We start from the raw sequence: 23678 nt of genomic DNA, 5'->3' as shown, positions 1-23678 counted from the left end.
AAATTTATTTTTTTATTATTATTTTTTTAAGTTTTTTTTAATTCCACCTTTATTATTTTTATAACTCAAGGCAGCAAACATACCTAATAATTCTTCCTTCTCCTATTTTCTCCACAAGAATAACTCCTTGAGGTGAGTTGGGCTAAGAGACAGTGACAAACCCAAAGTCACCAGCTGGTTTTCACGGCTAAGCTGGGACTAGAACTCACAGTCTCCTGGTTTCTAGCTTAGTGCCTTAATCATTAAACCAAACTGGCTCTTTTAGACCAAATTTACTTTCTCATGTTGCCACTCTCCAACCAATATTCTATTTTCTTTCACTGAGAATAAAATATATTATAACATTTAAAATTAAAATCTCAAATAATCCTTCCAAGGCATGGTTTCATTCCTTTACATGTTAGCATGTATTTAAATATTCCCTTTCCTGTCTCAACCTACATTCAGAACTGCTAAAACAACAATTTTGAAAACATCCCTTACCCAAATCGATATCCTTCATTAAAAAGTATAGAACTTGCAGTCTATAAATTCAGTAGAAAGTCCTTGTTTTTACCATGACATTATTTAAAACAAGGATACACAGAACAGATGCTCATCAAAATTGTGCACAACTGTTCGTCAACATATACGTTTCTCAGTATGTCTGTATGCACACTAATTTCATTTCATTTTGGCATATTTGTGAACTTAATCAAACAATCCCATTTTATGTTTCTGTAGCTTATAAAAGGGACATTTTATTCTTTTTAAAGATCCTGCGTATTTTATATTATTTTACTCAAACTGAATGTCACTTCTGCAAAAGAAAGAAGCCTTTACTATGTAGCATATGTAGAAATTGGCAAAGCTGCAACAAAAGATGAAAATCAATTAAAGAAATGCAATTGGTAACATTGGTGCAGATAGCACTAACTTTGTTTCTGCAGGCAGATGTAATATATTTCAGCAGGCAGATGTGTTGTACAATCGTATCCAGCTATTCAGAGTATAAGACAAGCTGTTGAATTTTTCCCAAAGGTACTGTTCATAGCTTAAGCAATTCTGTATATAAATATTAATAAAGGTTGTGATTTTTGCCCTGTAACTCAAAGGTTAATCGGTACATTTTCTATTTTCTTGAATATCTAGAAGCTGATTTGCATACATAGAAATCTTAACAAGTTGCCAAGCATACAACTTAGTATTAGTAATCTTTCAGGCTTCTTGCTGGGGTCAAAAGTAATGTATAAAGATGATTTTTCCCCTCTTAATTAGTTTTTCATTTTTATTTACAAAAAAAATGGAAAGAGGGACATATAACTAAGGCAGAATATCAGCAGGTAGCCCAAATCTGCAAAGATGAAGTCAGGAAAGCAAAGAGTCAGAATGAACAAAGACTTGCAACAAAAGTCAGAGATAATTTCAAAAAACAGTTTCTTGAACGCATAAAAAACAAGAAAAAGGTCGAGGAAACAGTAGATCCACTTAACAGAGAAGATGGCAAGGAAGAAACTGGCAGCAGAGAGAAAACAGAACTTCCTCTCATTCTTTGCATCAATCTTCACGCAAAAAGAAACTATAGCCCAACCTACCAAACATAACTGTAAAAGACTAGAAATAAATATAAATCACCAGGACCTGATGGATTATATCCCAAAGTTCTAAAGGAACTGGCAGATGTCATCTCAAAACCATTGTACCATATCTTTCCAAAATCCTGAAACAATGGGGGATTACCTGAGGATTGGAAAAGAGCTGATGTGGTTCCCATCTTCAAAAAAGAAAAAAAAAACAGATGCAGGAAACTACAGATCAATCAGCATAACATCAATACATGGCAAGATACTGGGAAAAATAATAAAAAAACCCAGTTCTGCGAACATCTAGAATCAAATAAAATTATAACTGCCATGTTTCCCCCAAAATAAGACCGTCTTATTATTTTTCTTTTTTTGCCTCCAAAAGAGCACCAGGTCTTATTCTCAGGGGGTGTCTTTTTTTATTCACCTCGCAACAGCGGCACTGAGAGCCCCACCCAGGCAGCCCACTTCTTCTGTGTCCAAAGGAGCAGTTTTATTCTGCAACTGAGAATGGAGCTCAGGCCTGCATTTTGCCGTCAGAGGCCTTTCTGGAAGGCCTGTGCAGCAATAACCAAGCTACAGATTGAATCCATAGCTCGGTTCTTGGCTGCAGAGGCCTTCCAGAAAGGCCTCTGACTACAAAATGCAGGCCCGAGCTCCATTCTCAGCTACAGAATGAAGCTGCTCCTTCAGACTCAGAAGAAGTGGGCTGGCAAGGCAAGGGTTGATCCATGGGAGGCCTGGCTGCAATGGTAAGCTCCACCCCTACCCTAGCTTGGTTTTTAGGTGTGCACCCCACAACTAGGGTTTATTTTGGGGGTAGGGCTTATATTAGGCCCATTCCCAAAAATCAAGCTAAGGGTAGGTCTTACTTTTGGAGAAACACAGCAATAGCCAGCATGGGTTTGTTAAAAACAGATCATGCCAAACCAATCTTATTGCATTCTTTGACAAAGTGACTAAATTAGTAGACCAGTGAAATGTGGTGGACATAATATATTTAGACTTTAGCACAGCATTTGACAAAGTAAATCACAACCTACTTCTTGGTAAGCTAGAAAAATGTGGGATAGACAGATGGACTTGTAACTGGCTGACAAACTGTACTTAACAAGTAGTCCTTAACAGTGCTACATCTACATGGAAGGAAGTAAACGAGATATCACAAGGTTCCATCTTAGGCCCAGTACTCTTCAATATCTTCATAAATAACTTAGATGAGGAAATAAAATGGGAACTCATCAAATTTTCAGATGACATTAAGCTGGCAGGAATAGCCAACACCCCAGAAGACAAGCTCAGAATCCAAAAAGATCTTGATAGACTTGAATAATGGGCTCTATCCAGCAACATGAAATTTAATGTGGAGAAAAGCAAGGTTTTACATTCAGGTAGGAAAAACCAAAGGTACAAATACAGATTAGGTCAGGGGTAGGCAACCTCTGCTCTTTTATGACTCATGGACTTCAACTCCCAGTATTCCTGAGTCAGAGTTGAAGTTCATGAGTCATAAAAGAGCTGAGGTTGCTTACCCCTGGATTAGGTGAATCCTGGCTCAAAAACAGTAACTGTGAGAGGGACCTTGGAATCCTAGTGGACTACACTGAGTCAGCAATGTGCGGCAGCAGCCAAAAAAGCTAAGACAATCCTTGTATAACCAGAGGCATAGACTCAAAATCATGTGAAGTATTAGTACTGCTTTATGAAGCCTTAGTAAGGCTACACCTGGAATATTGCATGCAGTTTCAGTCACCACATTACAAAAAAAGATGCTGAGACTTTGGAAAAAGTGCAAAGAAGACCAACTAAGATAATTAAAGGCCTGGAGACTAATCATATAAAAAATGGTTGCAGGATTTGGGTTTGGCTAGTTTAGAGAAAAGAAAGACTAGGGAGACATGATAGCAGTATTCCAAAATTTAAGAGATTGCCACAGACAGGACAAGGTGCTTGTCCAAAGCACTAGAGAGCAGGAAAAGAAACAATGGATGGAAACTAATCAAGGAGAGAAGCAACCTGGAATTAAGGAGAATCTTCCTAACAGTGAGAACAGTTAACCAGTGAAACAGTTTGCCTTCAGAAGTTGTGGATGCTTCATCACTGGGGGTTTTTTTAAGAAGAGACTGGACAGGCACTTTTCTTAAATGGTATAGGGTGTCCTGCTTGACCAGGAGCCTGGGCTAGAAGATCTCCAAGGTCTCTTCCAGCTCTATTCTGATTGATTTTACTAGCTTACTACATGGAAAATCTACATTGGGACACAAAATTTTCAAAACTGGATCTGAAAATGTCCACTCAAATTCATTAGTGAATTATTCCAATTCATTTCAGTGTGCCAGCCTTTCTAAATTTGCTCTTCTCCAGAAGTACTGTAGTAGATAAAAATTTTCAGCAGAGCTGATATAAAATGTCATGTGATTGCAGGACAACTGGAAATGACCAAAACTGTGGTCTAATTGCCAAGTGTTGTGATTCAGGGTCAGCCTGTGGGTTCGGCAGTTGGGTCGGACGACTCAGAGGAGGAGGGGGGTGTTGAAGACCTTGCTGAGGGGGTTGAAGATCTTACTGATGAGAGCCCTCAGCCAGGCCCCTCCCACTTGGTCACCACGGAGACCCAGCTGTGTGAGCCTGACAGTGTGGATGAAGATGACCCACAGCTGGCCCTGTTCAAGGATGCCCGACACAGGAGGCAGTCAATTAGGAGTAAACAGAGGAAGGCAATGGGGCTCCTCAGAAGGAGGCAGAGAGAAGCCACGCCCTGAACTCTATATAAGGGGAATGTGTGGGAGGGCTGGTTTGCTGAAGGCAACCGCTTGGATAGTTCCTGTTTCTTAAAGCTCCTGTTTCTTGGTTCGTGTCTTGTCTTGCTCTGTTTTATGTGAATAAATTTGGCAGGCTTTATTCCAGCCTCTTGCCGTTTGTAAAGGGGTTGTCCCTGCTTTTGCTGCAGGGCCGGTAGCAGGCTGGTACAGAACACCAAGCACCCAAGGGTAGTCATGTGCCTATGAAGGAGGGACACTCAAACTTCAAACCTGGGTTGTAACTACCACCAGGCAGATGCATCAAACTTCAAACAGTTGCTAAGTGACTGCTCATAAGTTGAAGACTACCCATAGTTGCATAATTTACTACCTTTCGGTTATTAAAACTGCTCCTATCTAGTAGAAAATAAAGGTCTAAGCTATGCATTAAGCAAGAGACTGATGAGTGGATCCTGGGTTATTTTCATTGAAAACATCAACCATAAGCTTAGCCTCTGAGCAGAGATACCCTAGCCATTGTGTTCCACTAAATTGTCTAAGTGAATGTGCAGTGGATTGGTAGATGATCCCAACAAACATTGACCCCTATCAGAATCACCTAGAGAATTTAATTTGAGATTAAGTCATTGGGTAAAACTCTCTAAAGCAGTTCAGCAAGTAAACAAAATAGTGGGGAATTCCAAAGTAATGAGGCATAAAAGGTAAAGGTAAAGGTTCCCCCGCACATGCGTGCTAGTCGTTTCCGACTCTAGGGGCCGGTGCTCATCTCTGTTTCAAAGCCGAAGAGCCAGTGCTTGTCCGAGGACGTCTCCATGGTCATGTGGCCGGCATGACTAGACACCAAAGGCGCACGGAACGCTGTTACCTTCCCACCGTAGTGGTCCCTATTTTTCTACTTGCATTTTTACGTGCTTTCGAACTGCTAGGTTGGCAGAAGCTGGGACGAGTAACAGGCGCTCACTCTGTTACGCGGCACTCAGGATTCGACCCGCCAAACTGCCGACCTTCTGATCGACAAGCTCAGCGTCCTAACCCACTGAGCCACCGCGTCCCTTAATGAGGCATACAGGACAAAATTAAATTGCACAATTTACATGTTTATGTCAATGATGCCAGGTAAAAGTATATAAGTCAAAGCATTTGCATGATGTCATTGTCATCTATATGTTATCATTTGCCCCCTCACTTATCCCTCAACAGTTGCTCATAGAACATGCAACATCTCTTTGTAGAACTGGATCCCATTCTTTAATTGCATCAAATCTATCAATGCTAGTGAAGAGAAATCAGAGTTAAGTCAAGGTTGTAAAGGACAGGGCAGCATATCCACATTTCTAGCAGCATTTTTTTATAAAAATAAAACAAGTCAGATGTGAGCAACTGAGCATGTGAATTAAAAGATCTCTGCCCTGATGCTTGCGAAATTAAATCATTGAGTTGTAACTTGCCTCTTGCTATGAAATATAATTTTTTTATGGTTGGCATGCACAAACCACATGGAACAAGAAAAAAATGTGAAAGAACTTTTAATCAGATAACGTCATGTTACTATATTATATCTTATAAAGTACATCCATCAAACGACAATACAGGCTGCAACTATAATAATTAAACTGGATAAAATGTTTATTGAATACAGCTGAACTGCATTCCTTTTGATGAGCTTCACACTGAATTCATAAAAAGCCTGTTAACAATTTGATTAGAAGATCCTTCTTCTTCTATAGTTTTTGTAAATGCTTTAAATTGTCTTGCTACTTTTACCTTTTTATCTAATCGTCTGTAAATTTTAAAAGCACTCTAGCACTAAGATGGTGGAGAAACTCGGTGTGCGTAATGTTTTCATTTAGAAAAATTCAAAAACAAGCATTAAAATTCTTACTGTAGTTTAGAACACCTGTTCCACACATTTAAGTTACCAACAGGCGCAAAAGTGTCCTGCATCTCTTTCTAGCCATACTCACTGAATTTTATGGAAGAAAAAATTGCTTTCAAATTCTCATGCTTATCTAAGATAAGCTTAGTTAGCTGATCTAATTAGCTGCAAGGCAACCCAGAGGGGAGGACACAACTATCCTGTCTTTCACTACATAATCATATTTCTAATAATCTGTAAACTTCAACCTGGGTTGTAAATACCCCCAGGTTCTCATGCCTCCATGAAACCATAAAGGAAGGCTTCCTGTATAGGAGCTCCTGATGAATCTTCCAATGAGAAGCACATGGACATCCAATAACACAATAGTAAGTCAGCTTTCAAAAAATCTAAAGAAGTTCAAAATAAATTTCTCAACCATCCAAAGAATAACACAGGAACACAGAATGCCCTTTCAAAGAGAAGAGTACTTACCAAACCAGTTTTAGTACAACATTTATTTACAGCACAGGTCCTCAGACTTGGTCACTAAGACTTGTAGACTTCAACTACCAGAATTTCCCAGCCAGCCATGCTGGCTGGGGAATTCTAGGAGTTGAAGTCCACAAGTCTTAAAGTGGCCAAGTTTGAGAACCCCTGATTTACAGAGAACAGGCTTGCTCAAAGAACCACAAAAATGGTCTACTAATGCAGTGTTGTATATAAGTTTTAATGAGTTTATAGACTATATGGTTATTAAAGGTAGCTGCTGTTATCTCTATATTACAGATGTTGAGTGTACTGATATAGAGATTTTTTTCCGAAAAGTGGAGTATTCAACATTATTCAGAGCAGCACCTTTCTCCTAACTTTATTATTATTCATATACTAAACATATAATAAGGGACGCAGTGGCTCAGTGGGTTAGGACGCTGAGCTTGTCGATCTGAAGGTCGGCAGTTTGGCGGGTCGAATCCCGAGTGCCGCGTAGCAGAGTGAGTGCCTGTTACTCGTCCCAGCTTCTGCCAACCTAGCAGTTCGAAAGCACGTAAAAATGCAAGTAGAAAAATAGGGACCACTATGGTGGGAAGGTAACAGCATTCTGTGCGCCTTTGGCGTCTAGTCATGCCGGCCACATGACCACGGAGACGTCCTCGGACAAGCGATGGCTCTTCGGCTTTGAAACGGAGATGAGCACTATATATATACATATATACATACATATATATATATATATATATATATATATATATATATATATATATATATAGAGAGAGAGAGAGAGAGAGAGAGAGAGAGAGAGAGAGACTGACAGACAGACATGTCTCCACTTTTTTTCCATTGCCAGCAATGGGGTGGGCGTGGTTTCAGCATGATGCATCTGGCCTGTGGGCCAGCAGTTTGACACCCATGCTCTAGGTGGATTCTGCCTCACTGTCAACTAGCTCTCATTCTAAAGAGTAGTGCAGTAGTATTCTTTGAGCTGCTTTAATTAGTTTGTCTGGCCCAGCAAGTGATTTTTTTTAATAGAAAAGACCAGAAATTTAATCATTAATCTCTCCTCAGTTTCCAATTATCAGCTTCATAATTCAAGGTCTATCAGGAAAGGACCTCACTATTCCTTATAAACACATCATCCTTTTATATAAAAATTCTCAGGTTCTCTAGCTGAAATTCAGTGCAGGCATCTCTCACAAAAGGGACTATTATTGCAAATGTCATTATTCTCCCTCTGAAAACAAATTCAGCCACTATTTTTCTGATTTAGCTCACCTAAAAATTTCTACCTATTTTACTAAAGATTTCTCATAGTTGACCATTTGAAGAACTAAGCTCTTCCAAATGTCAGTTTGGATCAAAACTTTAATTCAAATCAGATTACTTCTGAAGTGACATAGATTAGAACAAACCAGTTTTAGCACTCCAGATCAGAAAATTGAAACAGGTTTAGATAAATTCTGTGATATTAATCATCCATTACCATTCATCCTTATGGAAGGGATATACGTATTCTAAATTTTACATCACTTTCTGATAAAGGCAGCATCAATCCTTGATTAAGGAAATTCAAAGCCAGACATTAGTCCCAAGGGATATATTGCTCTATGAAAAGACTCCCAAGAATCTGCAAGCAATACTTCATATAGATCAGAGATCTTAAAACTCGGCCCTTTTATGACTGGTGGACTTCAACTCCCAGAATTCCTCAGCCAGCATGCCTGGCTGAGGAATTCTGGGAGTTGAAGTCCACGAGTCATAAAAGGGCCGAGTTTGAAGACCCCTGATATAGATGATATCTCTATAAAATCCAAAGTAGACACACAGAGTACATCTATTGTTAAGAAAGCTTAAGCCAGATGGAAGGGGAGAATCTGAGTCCCTCTACTGGCACTAAACCATTGTCCCAACTAGCACAGGTAATAGGGACAACTGCAAAGAGTTGAAATTCAGCAATATTCAAGGCTTCCTCCTTTTGGCTTACTGTATTCTTATTTTCACTGTCATTGACTTTTTAAATGCTAGGAACGCTAAGGCATAAATAAGAGGTTTCCCATTTCCCAATAGACTAGAAAGTAAATTAAGAGAAGCATAGTTGAGTTTGTTTTTTTTCCCCTTCCCTTTGTAAGATAGAGCACTATGATAAAAGAAAAGATGGTTTTAAAATGTCATTTAAGTTTTGTTTGTATATTGTGACAGTTTAAAATGCTTTAATTATGATACAAACAAAACTTAAATGACATTTTAAAACCATCTTTTCTTTTATCAACCTGAGTTTAAATCTGATTCAGATCTTTCTTGGAGTATTACCATTATTAACATTGTGGAATTTCTCTTTCAAGGAACTTACAGGACAAACAGTAATATCATTAGGATTGGATTAATAGGCACACATATGCTCTATAGTCTGGAGGGATCCCAGACCTGTATTCAGACTCAGCCATTACAATCAGAACAGCTTTCTTTAAAAAAAAGCAACCTTTTGAGCAGAAGGATAGCTAAGCTCTTTGCTGTGGAGATGCTTCAGACAGCCAAGCCTGCCCTCTTAATTCCCCAGAGTATCTTTTTTTTAAGATTTAGCACTCAAGAAAAAAAGGTAATGGCCATAACAGTCTGGAATTCCTTCCAAAAACTTTAAATAACAAGGATAAATTTGCAGTGATGATGATGATTCCATCTGCCATACCGTGTAAGCAGAGATAAAGAGAACAAATGGACTTCTTAAAAAGAAAAATTAAAAAAATATTTTTTCTTCTCTCCACCCCCAGTGTGTTAACCAGCTGGTAGGTAGGAAGGGAACAAATAGATCTTCATTTCACAATTTTTCCAATTTTTTTCACAGAGCTTGACAGGCATACTAACTGAATGTGCCCAATTCATTTGGAAAACAGTCAGACGCAGAAAAAGGCATCTGTTTGTTCCCTTTCCATGTGTTACACAGTAGGTAAGAGAGCAAATTCAAGTCTTGTTCTCTTTTTTTTACTAAGATAAAGGAAAAGAACTCCACTGGTGTGTCCCTGCCCCTGCTAACAACGATGCACAAGAAGAAAACAAATAGGCCTAATTATAGACTTGTGGTACAAAAGATCACAGGTGATAGTGTTGGTTCTTAGAATACATCTTGTGCAGATTCCATACAGCTTGACATCAGGTAAGGATATTTGAAGTCTTCCAAAACCCCTACATTTTAAAATATTTTAAGAAGAATTTAAAGTTTAATTGTATTAACAAATTATTATTTTACATTGAAAATGACCCTCAAATAAAAATTATGAAGGACATATGAGTCTATATATAGGGTTCTGTCTTACATTTCCCCAGAGAAACACCTGCAGACTCAAGATGACCTAATTCTTCAGCCAACTCTTTAATCCTTCTGTCTGTTTTTTTATACTACACCAGTGTTTCTCAACTTAGCAAGTATATGATGTGTGGACTTCAACTCCCAGAGTTCCCCAGCCTCCATGGAAATCATCGATTCAAATCAGATTATTTCTGAAGTGACTTATATTAAAATAAACCAGTTCTAGAACCTTAACTAAGGTTAGGAAACATTGAACGACCCATTCTAATCTAGCCTTTCTGTTAGCTCTTATTAGGCACAAATATATAGGATTTCAGGATTCTTCTATTTCTTTCACCTCCAAATGGACCTTAAGTTTTTTTGGAGCATCTGGCAGGAGAATACAGCTATGTTGTTGTTAGTTGCAAAGTCACGTCCAGCCCATCGTGACCCAATGGACAATGTTCCTCCAGGCCGTCCTGTCCTCTAAAATCTTCTGGAGTCCATTTAAGCTCAGGCCTACTGTTTCAGTGACTCCATCCAGCCACCTCATTCTCTGTCGTCCCCTTCTTCTATTGTCCTCAATCTTTCCCAGCATTAGGTTCTTCTCCAGTGAGTCCTTCCTTCTCATTAGATGGCCAAAGTATTTGAGTTTCAACTTCAGGATCTGGCCTTCTAAAGAGCAGTCAGGATTGATCTCTAGGATTGACCGGTTTGATTGCCTTGCAGTCCAAGGGACTTGTAGGAGTCTTCTCCAGCACCATAGTTCAAAGGCCTCAATTCTTTGGTGCTCAGCCTTTCTTATGGTCCAACTTTCACAGCCGTACATTGCAACTGGGAAAACCATGGCCTTGACTATATGAATACAGCTATGGTATTCCATTAATCAAAGCACAGTATCCTTTTTCTATTTAAAATGATTGTTTTCTTTCATTAAGCATAATACTTTGGGAGAGATGCACATTGAGTGTGCCAATCAGGGTGAGGAGGGTTACCAGATCATATTAGGAAGCAATAGCAACTTCAACTGCATAAGAAAAAGAAAGAAAATTTTGCTGCGACATCTGAATCTCATTGATTGCTAAGATTCATTTGAATGGTTATATAGATGTTTGTTTCCTCTTTCCCCATCATCAGCCTCCCTATCTTGGTTAGGCCTTCCCTTGACTGCTACCACAGGGGGAAAAATCACACAACCCTAAACTGCCCATTTGGCATAATATCTCTATTCCCTATGCTTCAAACACATGTATCCTCTCACTGAGCTATTCATCCAAGAATGATCAAATATTACTATTTCATTTGGCACAATGAAATAGTACAATGAAATTAGTTTATCTAATCTCTGTGGACAATTTGTCTAACAAAAAAGAAAGATGATCAACTATAATGGCATAGCCATTCACATTAAGCCTTGGACCTGTTATATATTTTATATATATGTAACTTTATTGACTAAAAAAAATACTAATGTAGCGGAGAGTGGAGTTGGGGTGGGATCGGCATTGGCTGGGAGGCTTTGCTGGAGCTCTGCAGATTCAGGGTCGAGGTTGGGAGGTCCAGCAGCCTCCGTGGTGGCTGGTGGCATGATGTGGCTCTTGGGGAGGGATTAAAAAGGAAGAGGAGGTTGACTGGGGGAAGGCTTTGATGCTGTTTTTCCGGTGGGGCAAACGAGATGGACGGAGAGCGAGGTAGGAGGTTGGTAGGAGCTTTTATTCTTTTTTTCCAGTGGGGCAAGCCAGGACAGAGGGAGAGCGAGGTAGGAGGTTGGCAGGGGGGTTGATTCTTTCTCTGTGGGGCAAGCCCGATGGAGGGAGAGCAAGGGAGGAAGTTGGCTGGGTTTTGTTTTTATTCCTTTCAGTGGGGCAAGCCGGACAGAGAGGGAAGAGGAAAGAGAAAGGTTTCTGTAGAGCAAGCTTGAAGGAGAGAAGGGAAGAGAGAAGCAGAGGATTCAGTGGAGAAAGGCCAGAGAGAAAAGAGGAGATAGAACAAGGGAGGTTCCTGTGAGCTTCTGAGAGAGACTGACCATCATCACCTCACATGAGCTGTCTGCGAGAGACTGACCACCATTATCTCACATGAGCTACTGCTGCCAGAGACTGACCATCATCATCTCATGTAAGCTGCTGCTGCCAGAGATGGGAGCTGCCTGTTGACAGAGACTGATCACCATCATCTATCACAAGCTGCCTGACAGGAAACTGATCACCATCTTCACCTCAGGCAAGCTGCTGCTGCCAGAGACTGACCATCATCATCTCATGTGAGCTGTTGCTGCCAGATACTGACTGCCATCCCCTCACGTGAGCTCCCTGCTGAGAGATTAACCACCATCTCTTCACATGAGTTGCTGCTGACAGGGACAGAGCACCACCGCATCACGTGTCTCTGTCAAGCAGAGGTGTCCAAGTAAGGGACCCCTTGGATCAGCAGCCAGACCAAGAGGTCCAGGAGAACCTGGACTTCAGCAGTCCCTTCAGGGGTGGCACTACACTAAGTTAAAAGATAAACAAGCAGGAAAAAAGTTTTGAATAGTTTTAGTTTAGTTTAGTTTAGTTTTATTAAATTTTTATACCGCCCTTCTCCCGAAGGACTCAGGGCGGTGAACAGGGCATATAATAAAAATACAAAAATACAAAAGTTAAAATAGAATTAAATTAATGCCCAAAATAAAACAATAAAATATACAAATATTTAAAACCCTAAATTAACTCCCCATCAGGCCAGGCCAGCTTGTTTGAATAGGTGGGTCTTTAACCCGCGCCGGAAGGAGCGGAGGTCCGGTGCCATCCGGAGCTCAACCGGCAGTTGATTCCACAGAGCCGGGGCGCCCACAGAGAAGGCCCTCCCCCTGGGGGCCACCAGCCGGCATTCTCTGACCGGAGGCACCCTGAGGAGGCCCTCTCTGTGGGAACGCACAGGGCGGAGGGGAGTTGACGCCGGCAGCAGGTGGTCCCCGAGGTATTCCGGACCCATGCCATGTAAGGAAAAGCTCAGGAGATGGAAAAGAGAAAGAGCAAGAAAGAGAGAAAAAGAAAGAAAAATAGGGAAAAAATGACTACCAACTTTCTTTGGTACAGATATAAGTTAAAAAAATCAGTCTTATGCTAATATTTGTCTACATTATTTCTACAGTCCTATATAATTCTAATTGCTGAATCCCCAAAACAGCATTTCTATGGTGGAACGTAGTGAGGAAGTGAATCCCCAGGAGGGAGGAGTACATTACAAAGGAATAACAGGAAATGCAACCCAGATATCAAGTGTGAGAGAAAAAGGGTGAAGACAGTCCCACCCTAAGAGTTCACAGAGTATATTGTAGTTGCAGTCCTTAGTCTGGCAAGGTTTTGTCTATAGGTATGAAACAATAAAGAACTCAGTTTGGAAGAATTGCCACATGTCATTCTTGGTTTTGGACTTGATAATTTCATTTCTTTTCGTTTCTTCCAAAAAAATATAAAAGTATTCTCCAAGCAGAAACAACATTCTTCAAGGTCTATTCTTTAGCCGAAGCTGTAATTCTTCCATCTCTGCCAATTCCATCAACTTCACCATATATTCTTCCATTGTAGATATTTGTAGATCCTTCTGTTGTGACTCAGGGCCAGCCTGTGGGTCCGACAGCCGGCTCCGATGTATCGGATGACTCAGATGTGGGGGAGGAGGGAAACGAACCGGCTGATGATGATTTGGAGGCTTTGCAGAGTCCTCAGCCGGGGACCTCTTCTCAGCTGCGTGAGCCCGAGAGTGCGGAGGAAGATGACCCACAGCTGGCCCTGTTCAAGGACGCCCGACGCAGGAGGCAGTCGAGCAGGAACAAACAAAGAAAGGCTGTGAGACTCCTCGGGAGGAGGCACAGGGAGACCACGCCCTGAGCTCTCTATAAAAGGAGTGTTTGGGGAGGGGCTGGTTGCTGAAAGCAACTTTTCCGCTTGAGAAGACAAGCTCTTGTGTTTTTGTTAACTGCGTAATTAAATCTTGGCAGATGCCTTTTAGCCTTGGAAGCTCTCCAGTCTCTTCTTCTTAAATAGGGGTTTGCCTTTACAAGGCCAGAAGAGGGCTGGTTCAGAACACCTTCCAACTTTGAGCATATAAAAGTCGTGAAGCTGTTTTCATATATAAAAGCAAAGTTCCATAAAAAGTTTCCATTTGTTTGTCCATTCAACCAAAAGCAATGTTTCTGCTTTCAATTGTATGTTCACTTTTAAAATCTTCTGGATTAAAATACATACTTGACTGCAATATTTTCTAACTTTCCAGGGATGAAAAAAATGTACCTTCAGTTTGATTACATTTCCAACATATATTTTAGATTATCTTACACAGTTTTGACTGCTTATCCAGTGTCATACATCAGTGATATATCATTTTATAAAAATGTGCTTTAAAATTATAATTCAATGTAAATTTCAACCTATTCTTCTACATACTCTCCTACTCGTCCAACTGTATATTATTTTTGAAACTTTTTGCCCATTTTATCACAATCTTTAACTTCTTCATCCTGTTTCCATTTTCTATCAAAGTTTATACATCTTAGCAATAATATGATTATCACCTGTACAGAGCTCTATATCAAATTCAGTTTTACCCTTTTCAAATTCATAATTCTTCTTATCCAACTTAAATCTTGCCATTAGCTGAGCACAAGGAAACCAATGACAAGTAAAATCCTTGAACTTCAAGCTTTCTCCTGTTTTAAGTTAAACCCTCTTTGAGAAAAAATTAACAAGTCAGCGTAAGTTAACCATTTTTGTTTAACATTTGTCTGAAATATTTATAAAGCAGTAAAGAGAGCATGACAGTTAATTAGCAATTACCTAAACCATTCATATCTTCTTTTCTCAATTTGATGTACTCTAGCTTTGCTGGACCAAGTTCTGGTCATGGGCTTGGTGGGGGAGATTGAAAAAAATTAAGCTGCCATCTAACTTTTACACACACACACACACACACACACACACACACACACACACACACGTGTGGATAGTCTACTTCCAGGTAACATGAATACTGGATGTCCAGCCCATATGAGGAACACCAGGTTGAGAAACACTGGTATAAACTATTTAAATAATTGCTTCAAAAATGCCATATTTTTGAAACGCTTATTTAATCTTTTAAAACATTTTATCCCATGCCTCTGTCTCCACAACTTACACTTTATTCCTATGAAGCAACTACAATTCATTTCTTGATTTACACCACTTATTTATGCCTTATTAATACTGTTCTGACATCATATCATATGAGTTAAGTTTTCTGTTAAAAGAAGGATAGCTGCTACTGTTCCAAGCAGAAATAGCCTCATTTTGCAATAGAGCTGTTGTGAAAGTTAATAGCATACTTGTGTGGCAGAAACCCTACTACATTTCATCAACAAGAACCACCCTTTTTCAAATGGCATAACAATAAATCAACAATAGAGGCTTCCTCCTGAATTGCCAGGTCAAAACAAATAAATCTCGAAAATGAGAACTATTGAGATATTATTTCACTAATCTAGCAAACCCCTCTTGTTGAAAGTCAATTAATTTTTTCACGTAGGCATCCATGGTCAACTAATAAAAAATAAAAAATTTGCAAAGCAAAAAAAAGGAAAAGCAGGAAAGAAAAATAACTAAAATATACTACAAAAGTCTATAGGCAATCAAAACTAGAACCACAACAAAGATGACACCGGTTCAACAAAAAGGGGTCCTTTAAGCCAACAATCTTTTGGAATGTCAGTGTTATACCTTGGCTCTATAACCATGCATCAAGTCACTTCACCTGAAAAGCTGGAGGCTAGCAGTGTGATCTGAATTATGATATGGTTCCTTTATTATTTCCTGCTGCAAGCACCACTGATCCAGTCAATGTTGACCCGACCTGTACATTCAAGCTGATCACAAAAACTACTCTTTTGCTGCACCTGCCTTCAAAAGACTACACAAATCAGAAATTCATCCAAATCGTGAGTCAGAACTGGCATCTATTTACAAATTTTGAGTTAACAGAAGTGCTGCAGGATAGCCTGGATTACAATAGAAGACCTCAATTAAAATGAAAAGGCAGCAAAGGGGAAAGCTGAAACAGAAAGAAATATGTTCTATGGTATATTCAGCAGTCATTAATATTGGAAAAGATACAGTGGTTGGAAAGGGGACAATCTTTAGAGCACAATTCAAGATAGCATATGAGCTGCTTGTGCAGTGATGTGAGGCGTAATCAAACTATAAAAACTGAGGCAAAGCTTTATATTTGCAAAAGTATACAGCTGCAAAATGGCAAAACATATTCTGTTCAGGAAGGTAAAAAATATTTTATGTTCTGATTGTCTTTTTAACTATTTTTTTTAATTAAACAGTACGCGTCCCTTTTCACCTGCCCACCTCTTTCATAATTATTGCCTGGTTTGCCTAGGACACGGGTAGGCAACCTCGGCTCTTTTATGACTCGTGGACTTCAACTCCCAGAATTCTGGGAGTTGAAGTCCACGAGTCATAAAAGAGCCGAGGTTGCCTACCCCTAGCCTAGGACCAGGAAGCTGCAACTGATTACATTAAGTCATCCAATTCTTTTTCTGTCTCCAAGGTATGACTTCATAATATAATGGCAGATGCATTCTAACTACTTTAGACCTTGCAGCTATAATAATTCGGAGAGGAATTGGATATATTAATGCCGTATCATCTGACTGAGTATAGCTACACGCCACAGACAACTGACTGCTTAGTGCAAATCAACATCCTGGTAGAAAGGCAAGTCAGATTCAGGGAGGGAGACTGACCATTGATCAGTGTTTTATTTTTTGTGGATAGAAAATTAATTAATAATTACTTAAATCATTAATCTGGGGCATCCTTTATGTTGTCCCTAGAGATAGATTTTGGGAGAAATGGGTTGCTTTCTCTGTGGTCCAAAGTCTTTGCTATGTAAAAATGCATTAAAAAAATAATTCAATGCAGCTTCACTGTATTATGATGGGGGGGAGGCTTTCCATCCTTAATCCCCATTGAAAAGTGAGTAAAACAAATATGCATCTTGACTCCTTTTCTTTTTTTATCTTTTATATTAATTATTTTATTCTATGCCCCAGCGTAGGGTCAAGCCAACAGACCATTGGGAAATTTGGACAATGCAGCCAAGCTTTCTACAAGATAAATTGACCTGAGACAGAATAATGGATCCCGTATTCCTGATTATTGCAAAGGAAAAACTGGTTCCCAGTTATAATAAAGCCAAAGGTGTTTTGTTTTCTCCAAAAGGCTTGTCATCTGCTATCTCTCCTGGAAAATTAACAGTTTTAGTATTGACGAAATCAAGGTCTTTAAATATTTCAGTGTTTCTTTTTACCCACCAGTATTCCAGAAGAAATAACAAAGGGCTGTCATTACTCAGGCCCACAAATTCTCAAATATTATCCTACAATATGCTAACTGTGGTGGTAATAACTTGCCAGCTGCAAGAGAAAATATTTAGAATTAAGGTAATCAGCCACCTGGTATGCAGAACACAGATTTGCTATTACGGTATCATGATTTAAGTTCTGTTCAAACTGTCTTTTTACAACACAGTTGCAAGCTTCCCAAAATGTATTTAACTTTCTTTTGTGATTAATCTGGACTAATCGTTGTAGAAATTCATATGTGGTTTGGCCACCTGAATTTTTGGCTCAAACTAATTTTCACTGGAACCTCCTAAGCTTCCCTTACCTTATAGGAAAACTTACAGGAAATTTTTCTGTTACCATGGAAGCTAGGCATTGAACTAGATTTTAAAATTCTTTGGATTAACCTTTCTCACTTGACTTCACTTGTTCTGGTAGAGCTGAAGAACGGTCTCTTGACAACAATATTCAGTAAGACCTAAGCAGAATCACATGCCTTGTAAAAGGAATATCTTTTTGAAAAGTTCTCTCCCTCTTCTAATATTCTTTGGCCAACTCACACAAGAGTCTTTGCTCTCATTCAGTTTAAAGTTTTGCCATCCTCACTGTTGGAAGGGAATTTGCCCTGTCTGTTGGGGAAAATAGAATCATTTGGTTTTGCACTGTTTTTTTTCTGGAGCTTGGTGAACTGACCTAATAAAGCTTCTGCTAACTCACAGTTATGGTAGCTCTGAGGACGAGAATATTCTCCTCAGACCAGCCATTTCAGGCCTCCAGAAGGATCACCAAATTAATTAAGCAATTTGATGCTTAATAGTGCAACAACAGTTAATTTTACTTACAGCTTTATATTTTAATACATTCCTTTAGTGTTTAAGCTTTAGTTCACATGTATTATTTTTTTCCTTGTTTGGGGTCAATAAAATTTAAAATTAAAACTGACTTTATAGCTGTAATCATTTAGCCTGGTTCATAATCTGGTAAACCATGGTTAAGTTAATCATTTAAAAAAACTCAAGTGGGTTTATACAAAATGTTAGGCCACAGATTATATTTTATAAATTCCAGAGGCCAGTGTTCACACAATTTTCTGCATCAAGCCAAACCATATTAGCACTTGGGAAACCAATCAACGTAAGATTCACTGTACAAAATCCATCTGAACAATGATTTTTGTAAGGCTGTCTAGTGCTATATATTCACATGTACATTCATTTATTATATGTTTAGGAAGATATATTCACTTATACTTTCATATACATATTAGAGTTGCATGGACTTTCTTCAGAACAAATGGAGAAAAAAAGCTTCCATTAAAAACAAAAATATAGTATCAACACACTGTTTTAAAATAGAAGCAAAAGGACAGATTCAAATTTATTTTCCAGTAGGGGTTTAAATATAAACATAAAAGATGCACCAGAATATGTACTGTAATGTATTATTGTGAACAGTATGATTCCTAAGATCGACTACAAAAAATTCTGTATTTAATGTGTGTGTTTTTTAATAACCATCAACTTGGGAAAACTCAATTTATCCATGAGCCGTACATTCTGGAAATTTAGGAAAAGGGTTAAATTTGCAGCAGGTTTTCACATACATCTTTACATTGATTTGGAGAATGAATATATATCCAAGTGTAATAAATCCATTGTCCATGTGAGTGAAGTAGACTTGGAATCCACAGCTATCTGAAGAACAGATATATTTCTTACCCATTGTTTAGTTTCTTTTTTGCTAAGCATTCATTTTAATTTCCTATGAATTTTCACACAATCTAAGGGAGTAGAGTACAGAAATAATGTTCCTGTCTCAGCAGCTGTACAATAAGAACATGCCTAAATCTCTTTGTTTCAATGAAATGTATTACTAAAAATGTATTTAGGATCCCTGCTTGATACAACCTGAGGTTATTAAATTAATCACAGTGAAACAAAACCATATCCTCAGATGATAAAAACTGCTAATTGCAAGGATCAAGGGCTCAAATGAGAAATCTTTATTTCCAGCTCATTCATCTAGCTGATACTTGGCTTTCTTTACAACAGGTTTTTTTTCTCTCTGATGGTCTCCAAATGTATTGAGATATCCTAGCAGTATCTGTTGATATTCTGCTCTTAATTACATTTCATTTCAAATCTGATCCTATTGATAGAACAATGACATTTTCTTTTCCAAGAGTATAAAAATACTTCTAAAATATATTATTATATTTAGATTAAGCAAGCTGTCATATAAAAGTTACTCCAGGTACATTTAACAATTATCTAATTTTTAGTTTTTAAAAACCCAAGATATAAAATGAACTAAAGCAAGAAATAGAGGACTACGCCATCTTTATAAATTTAATATCCATGAAGTCAATCACAAAGCAATGCATGATGATACAAGGGTTCTAACTTCTGCCTCAAGCTATTAAAATAAATTGAAATACTTTTATTGTGTATAAGATTGACCCCTTCATTTTTATCATTAAATGTTAAACAGACAAAAGCCATCTACTACAGGGTATCTATACAAACCAGAGAAGCAGAAACATTCATTCATACAGTGAACTTTTCATGATACCCCAAGATCCCTTCTGATCATCCCAATCATTTCCAAGTACGAGGGCTACACCAATAATTTTTTCTATTTATTATTTTATCATTTTTAAGGCATGCTAACCCCACATTCTTATATCAGGTGGTCAAATATCTTCACCAAGTTATACAACTTTTAATTAGACATGTTGTTTTATTATTCAATATTTTAACTTTCCCAATAACAAATGGTTGGTTCAAACTCTCTTTAATATAAAGGCTGGTCAAAGACTGTAATAAAAAGGTTTGATTTGTTTAGATATAGGGAAGATAACTATATCATCACAAAGGAAAAGAAGCTTTTAGTATTGCTATTATTATTATTATTATTAATATTAATATTAATATGTTGGAAGGGACCTTGGAGGTCTTCTAGTCCAACCCCCTGCTCAGGCAGGAAATCGTATACCATTTTAGACAAATGGTTGTCCAGTTTTATGATTTTTGGTATTGCCAGCATAAATGAGTTTAAAGGCAAGAAACCTAATATAGGTCTCTAGAAGGTACCATGTCCCTGATCATTCCCTGGCAACCCAATAACATGTTCAGCTCCTGTTCTGTTCATTGTAAGGAATATCATCTACTTTTGAAAGAACACTACTTCAAATACTAGCCCATCCCTTAGTTTAATAGAGAAATGAAGGGGTTTTAGCTTTTAATATTGTTTTAATTGTTGGGCTTAATTAATTTAATCTATTTTAATTTTATATTATCTTTATATTGTATTTTATGCTGCCCTGTAAACCTCCCTGAGTCCTTCGGGAATAGGGCGGTATAAAAATTTAATTAAATAAATAAATAAATTTAACTTCCTTTTTCCCCCTTGACTATGGCACTGATTATGTAAGTGAATCCAATCTGTTTCTCTTCTGATATTGTTACTGTTAATATGGTGCACTAAATGTAAAAGTTTAGTTTTTTATGGTAACGGTTTAGTATTTATGGATTATCCACATGATAGTTTTTCTTGAGATAAACTGCTTTGCATTAACTTTTTCTGAATAACAGCTAATAAATTATAGACTGAACATAATAAATAAAAATGGCATATCGCTAAAATAAAAAACAGGCTTGTAGGTCTAGTGTATTTCTTTGTTTGGCAGAGTGCCATGCAGACATAAGGAACACATATTGAACACATTACATTCCTGCAACTTTGTTTAACGAGAAAACAATGATCCAGGAATCTATTACAACAGAAACATCGTGTTTTGTGATTGTAATGTAATAACACAATCATAACACATTTTGATGCCATCACTTATTTAGACAGGTTTCCTGCTTACCTGTGTTCCAACTCTCGTATGGACAGAATAACTCCAGAAGTTGATGCCTGCTGCTGTATGGTGGTCAGAAATGTGAATTCACTTTTGTTCCGGAAGAGCTGAATTAACTTCTCATTTGTGTGGGATGCTGCATGGATTTCTCTATCTACAGCTAAAAAGAATGATAAAAATAGTGAGGTAAAAGGAAAAAAAGAGAGAGAGAGCACTAAACCTTTCACATTAGAAACCATTAGGACTGGTTCATATTTTCATTCCCCATGGAAATAATTTCCATTCTGAGAAACCTGCCTCTCTTTTGCTAGTGCTATACTTGGGTACAATGTGAAAACAGAAAACATCCTCTTTATCAGTTTACCCCATTTGTCCCCCTGACAAGTTCACAATCAGGCATCTACTGATTTTCTGACAGAGTTTCTGACAGGAAATGCTGAACTTATTCAAGCCTGCCATGAGCAGATTACATTGCTGATTCATGAGGTGTGTGGAAACAAGATAATGGGCTCCCAAATTTAGAGGGCCTGGCTGAACCCTGAGTCACTGGCAAAACTGAAATTTCAAAGTTACTACCATGTCTATTTCCCTCCCTTTCTATTGAAGCCAAAGAAATTGCTCTGACTCTGATGCACTGGCAGAGATCTATTTTTACCAGCAATGCTCTCTTAGCATCCTTACCTCCCCACTCCCCCACCCCCCTTACAATAGATTTAATACATGATCATTGGTGATGTAGCTACAGGAGTGACAATCGATTTGGGGGCTCCTCTGTTTACACAAGCCAAGTATTGCTTTCATGCAGTATTTATTAGACTTCAACTTGATGTTTTAGAGATGCACATCATTCCCACTGCCTTCAGCTTTCGGTCACATTCCCTTTAGTCTCTTTGGGATGAGAAATAAAACAACAAAAATGAAAGCAGCAGATAATGATAGCATCACTTGCTCACCTTTTTACCCATTCTTTCATAAAATCATAAAACCATACAATCATGGAGCTGGAAGAGACCGTGGAGTTCTTCTAGTCCAACCCCCTGCTCAATGGAGGAGACCTTAGGTCATCCCAGACAAATGGCTGTCTAATCTTTTCTTAAAAACCTCTAGTGATGGAGCACCCACAAGTCCGGAAAACAAACTGTTGCATTGATTAATTGGTTTAAATGCTTTTCATATCCTAGCTTTTTTGGGGGGAGGAGGCTATGTTAATTATATAGTATAGGTAATCATCAACTAACGACAGTTCAATTCAGAGTTAGGGTTAGGGTTTTTCACTCTTATGACCATTGCAGCTTCCCCATGGTCACATGATTAAAATTCAGATGCTTGGCAACTCGTTCATATTTATGACAGTTGCAGTGTCCTGGGGTCATGTGATCAGCTTTTGCAGCCTTCCGACAAGCAAAGTCAATGGGATGCCAGATTCACTTAACCATGTTACTAACTTAACAAACTGCAACGATTCACTTAACAACTGTGGCAAGAAAAGTCATAAAATGGGGCAAACTCACTTAACAAATGTCTCACTGAGCAACATAAATTTTGGGCTCAATTGTGGTCGTAATTCAAGGACTACCTGTACCACTCCTGAATTCCATTAACAGTTTCTTGGGGGGGGGGGGGCGGTTTCCTTCAAGGCCAAAGAATTGACTCTAATTCCATATGTAGTAACAGTAACATTCCAGACATACCATTTTGGTAAATTTTCTGCTGGGGAAAATCTCATGCCAGCAAAACAGAAAAGGGGGCAATTCTCCTTTTCTCCTGCAGCCCCACATATGCTGGAAAAAAATCCCAACCTGTTCTTTGTAGTTGGGAAACTCAACAGCAAGTTGGAAGAAGAACAAAACAGAACAGATGAGCAAGTCCCAGAGCAGAAGTGAAAATCTGTTCCTGTAATGTTGGATTTTGTCTCAAGGCAGGTTCCCAAATTGAACAAAAGCCTGCTTAAGCAACATTAACTGCAGCTGGAACTTCCAAAAGGCAAGTGTGTTGCATGTGTGTGTTTAAGCAGCCTTCTTACAATAAAACACCCGGATCATGGTAAGTACTCTTTCTAAGATATAGAATTGTTTTTACTTAGTATATGTCTACACCATTTATGCAATTACATCTCAAGGCAGCTTATAAGATAAATAAAAAAAATATGCAAAGATGGGTATTAAAGATAATGAAATTGATACAAAAACAAGTACACTGAAATGGAAAAAGGAAACTGGGGAAAAATATTCACATAGAGAGGGTCTGAATGGTGAGATGATGATGATGATGATGATGATGATGATGATGATGATGATGATGATGATGATGATGATGATGATGATGATTATTATTATTATTATTATTATTATTATTATTATTATTATTATTATTATTATTATTATTATTATTATTTAATTTCTATACCGCCCTTCTCCCGAAGGACTCAGGGCGGTGTACAGGTCAATAAAATAAAATACAATATACAAAAGTTAAAAAAATATT

At 38.2% G+C, this 23678-nt stretch overlaps 1 protein-coding gene across 1 annotated transcript in view; it reads right to left on the bottom strand.

The window, feature by feature from the left end:
* NELL1 (neural EGFL like 1) overlaps positions 1–23678 on the bottom strand; it is a gene marked incomplete at both ends in the record, with an annotated part of 595597 nt that overhangs the window by 459895 nt on the left and 112024 nt on the right. The window contains one exon of the mRNA XM_081332330.1: positions 21204–21354. Coding sequence (XP_081188456.1) covers positions 21204–21354 — 151 coding nt within the window. The remainder of the gene's footprint in view (positions 1–21203; positions 21355–23678) is intronic.

The sequence above is a fragment of the Vipera berus genome, assembly GCF_964194415.1.
Source record: "Vipera berus genome assembly, chromosome: 1".
Taxonomy (NCBI): Eukaryota; Metazoa; Chordata; class Lepidosauria; order Squamata; family Viperidae; genus Vipera; species Vipera berus.
The sequence above is the reverse complement of the archived record's forward strand: the minus strand, read 5'-3'. Positions and strand labels throughout refer to the sequence as shown.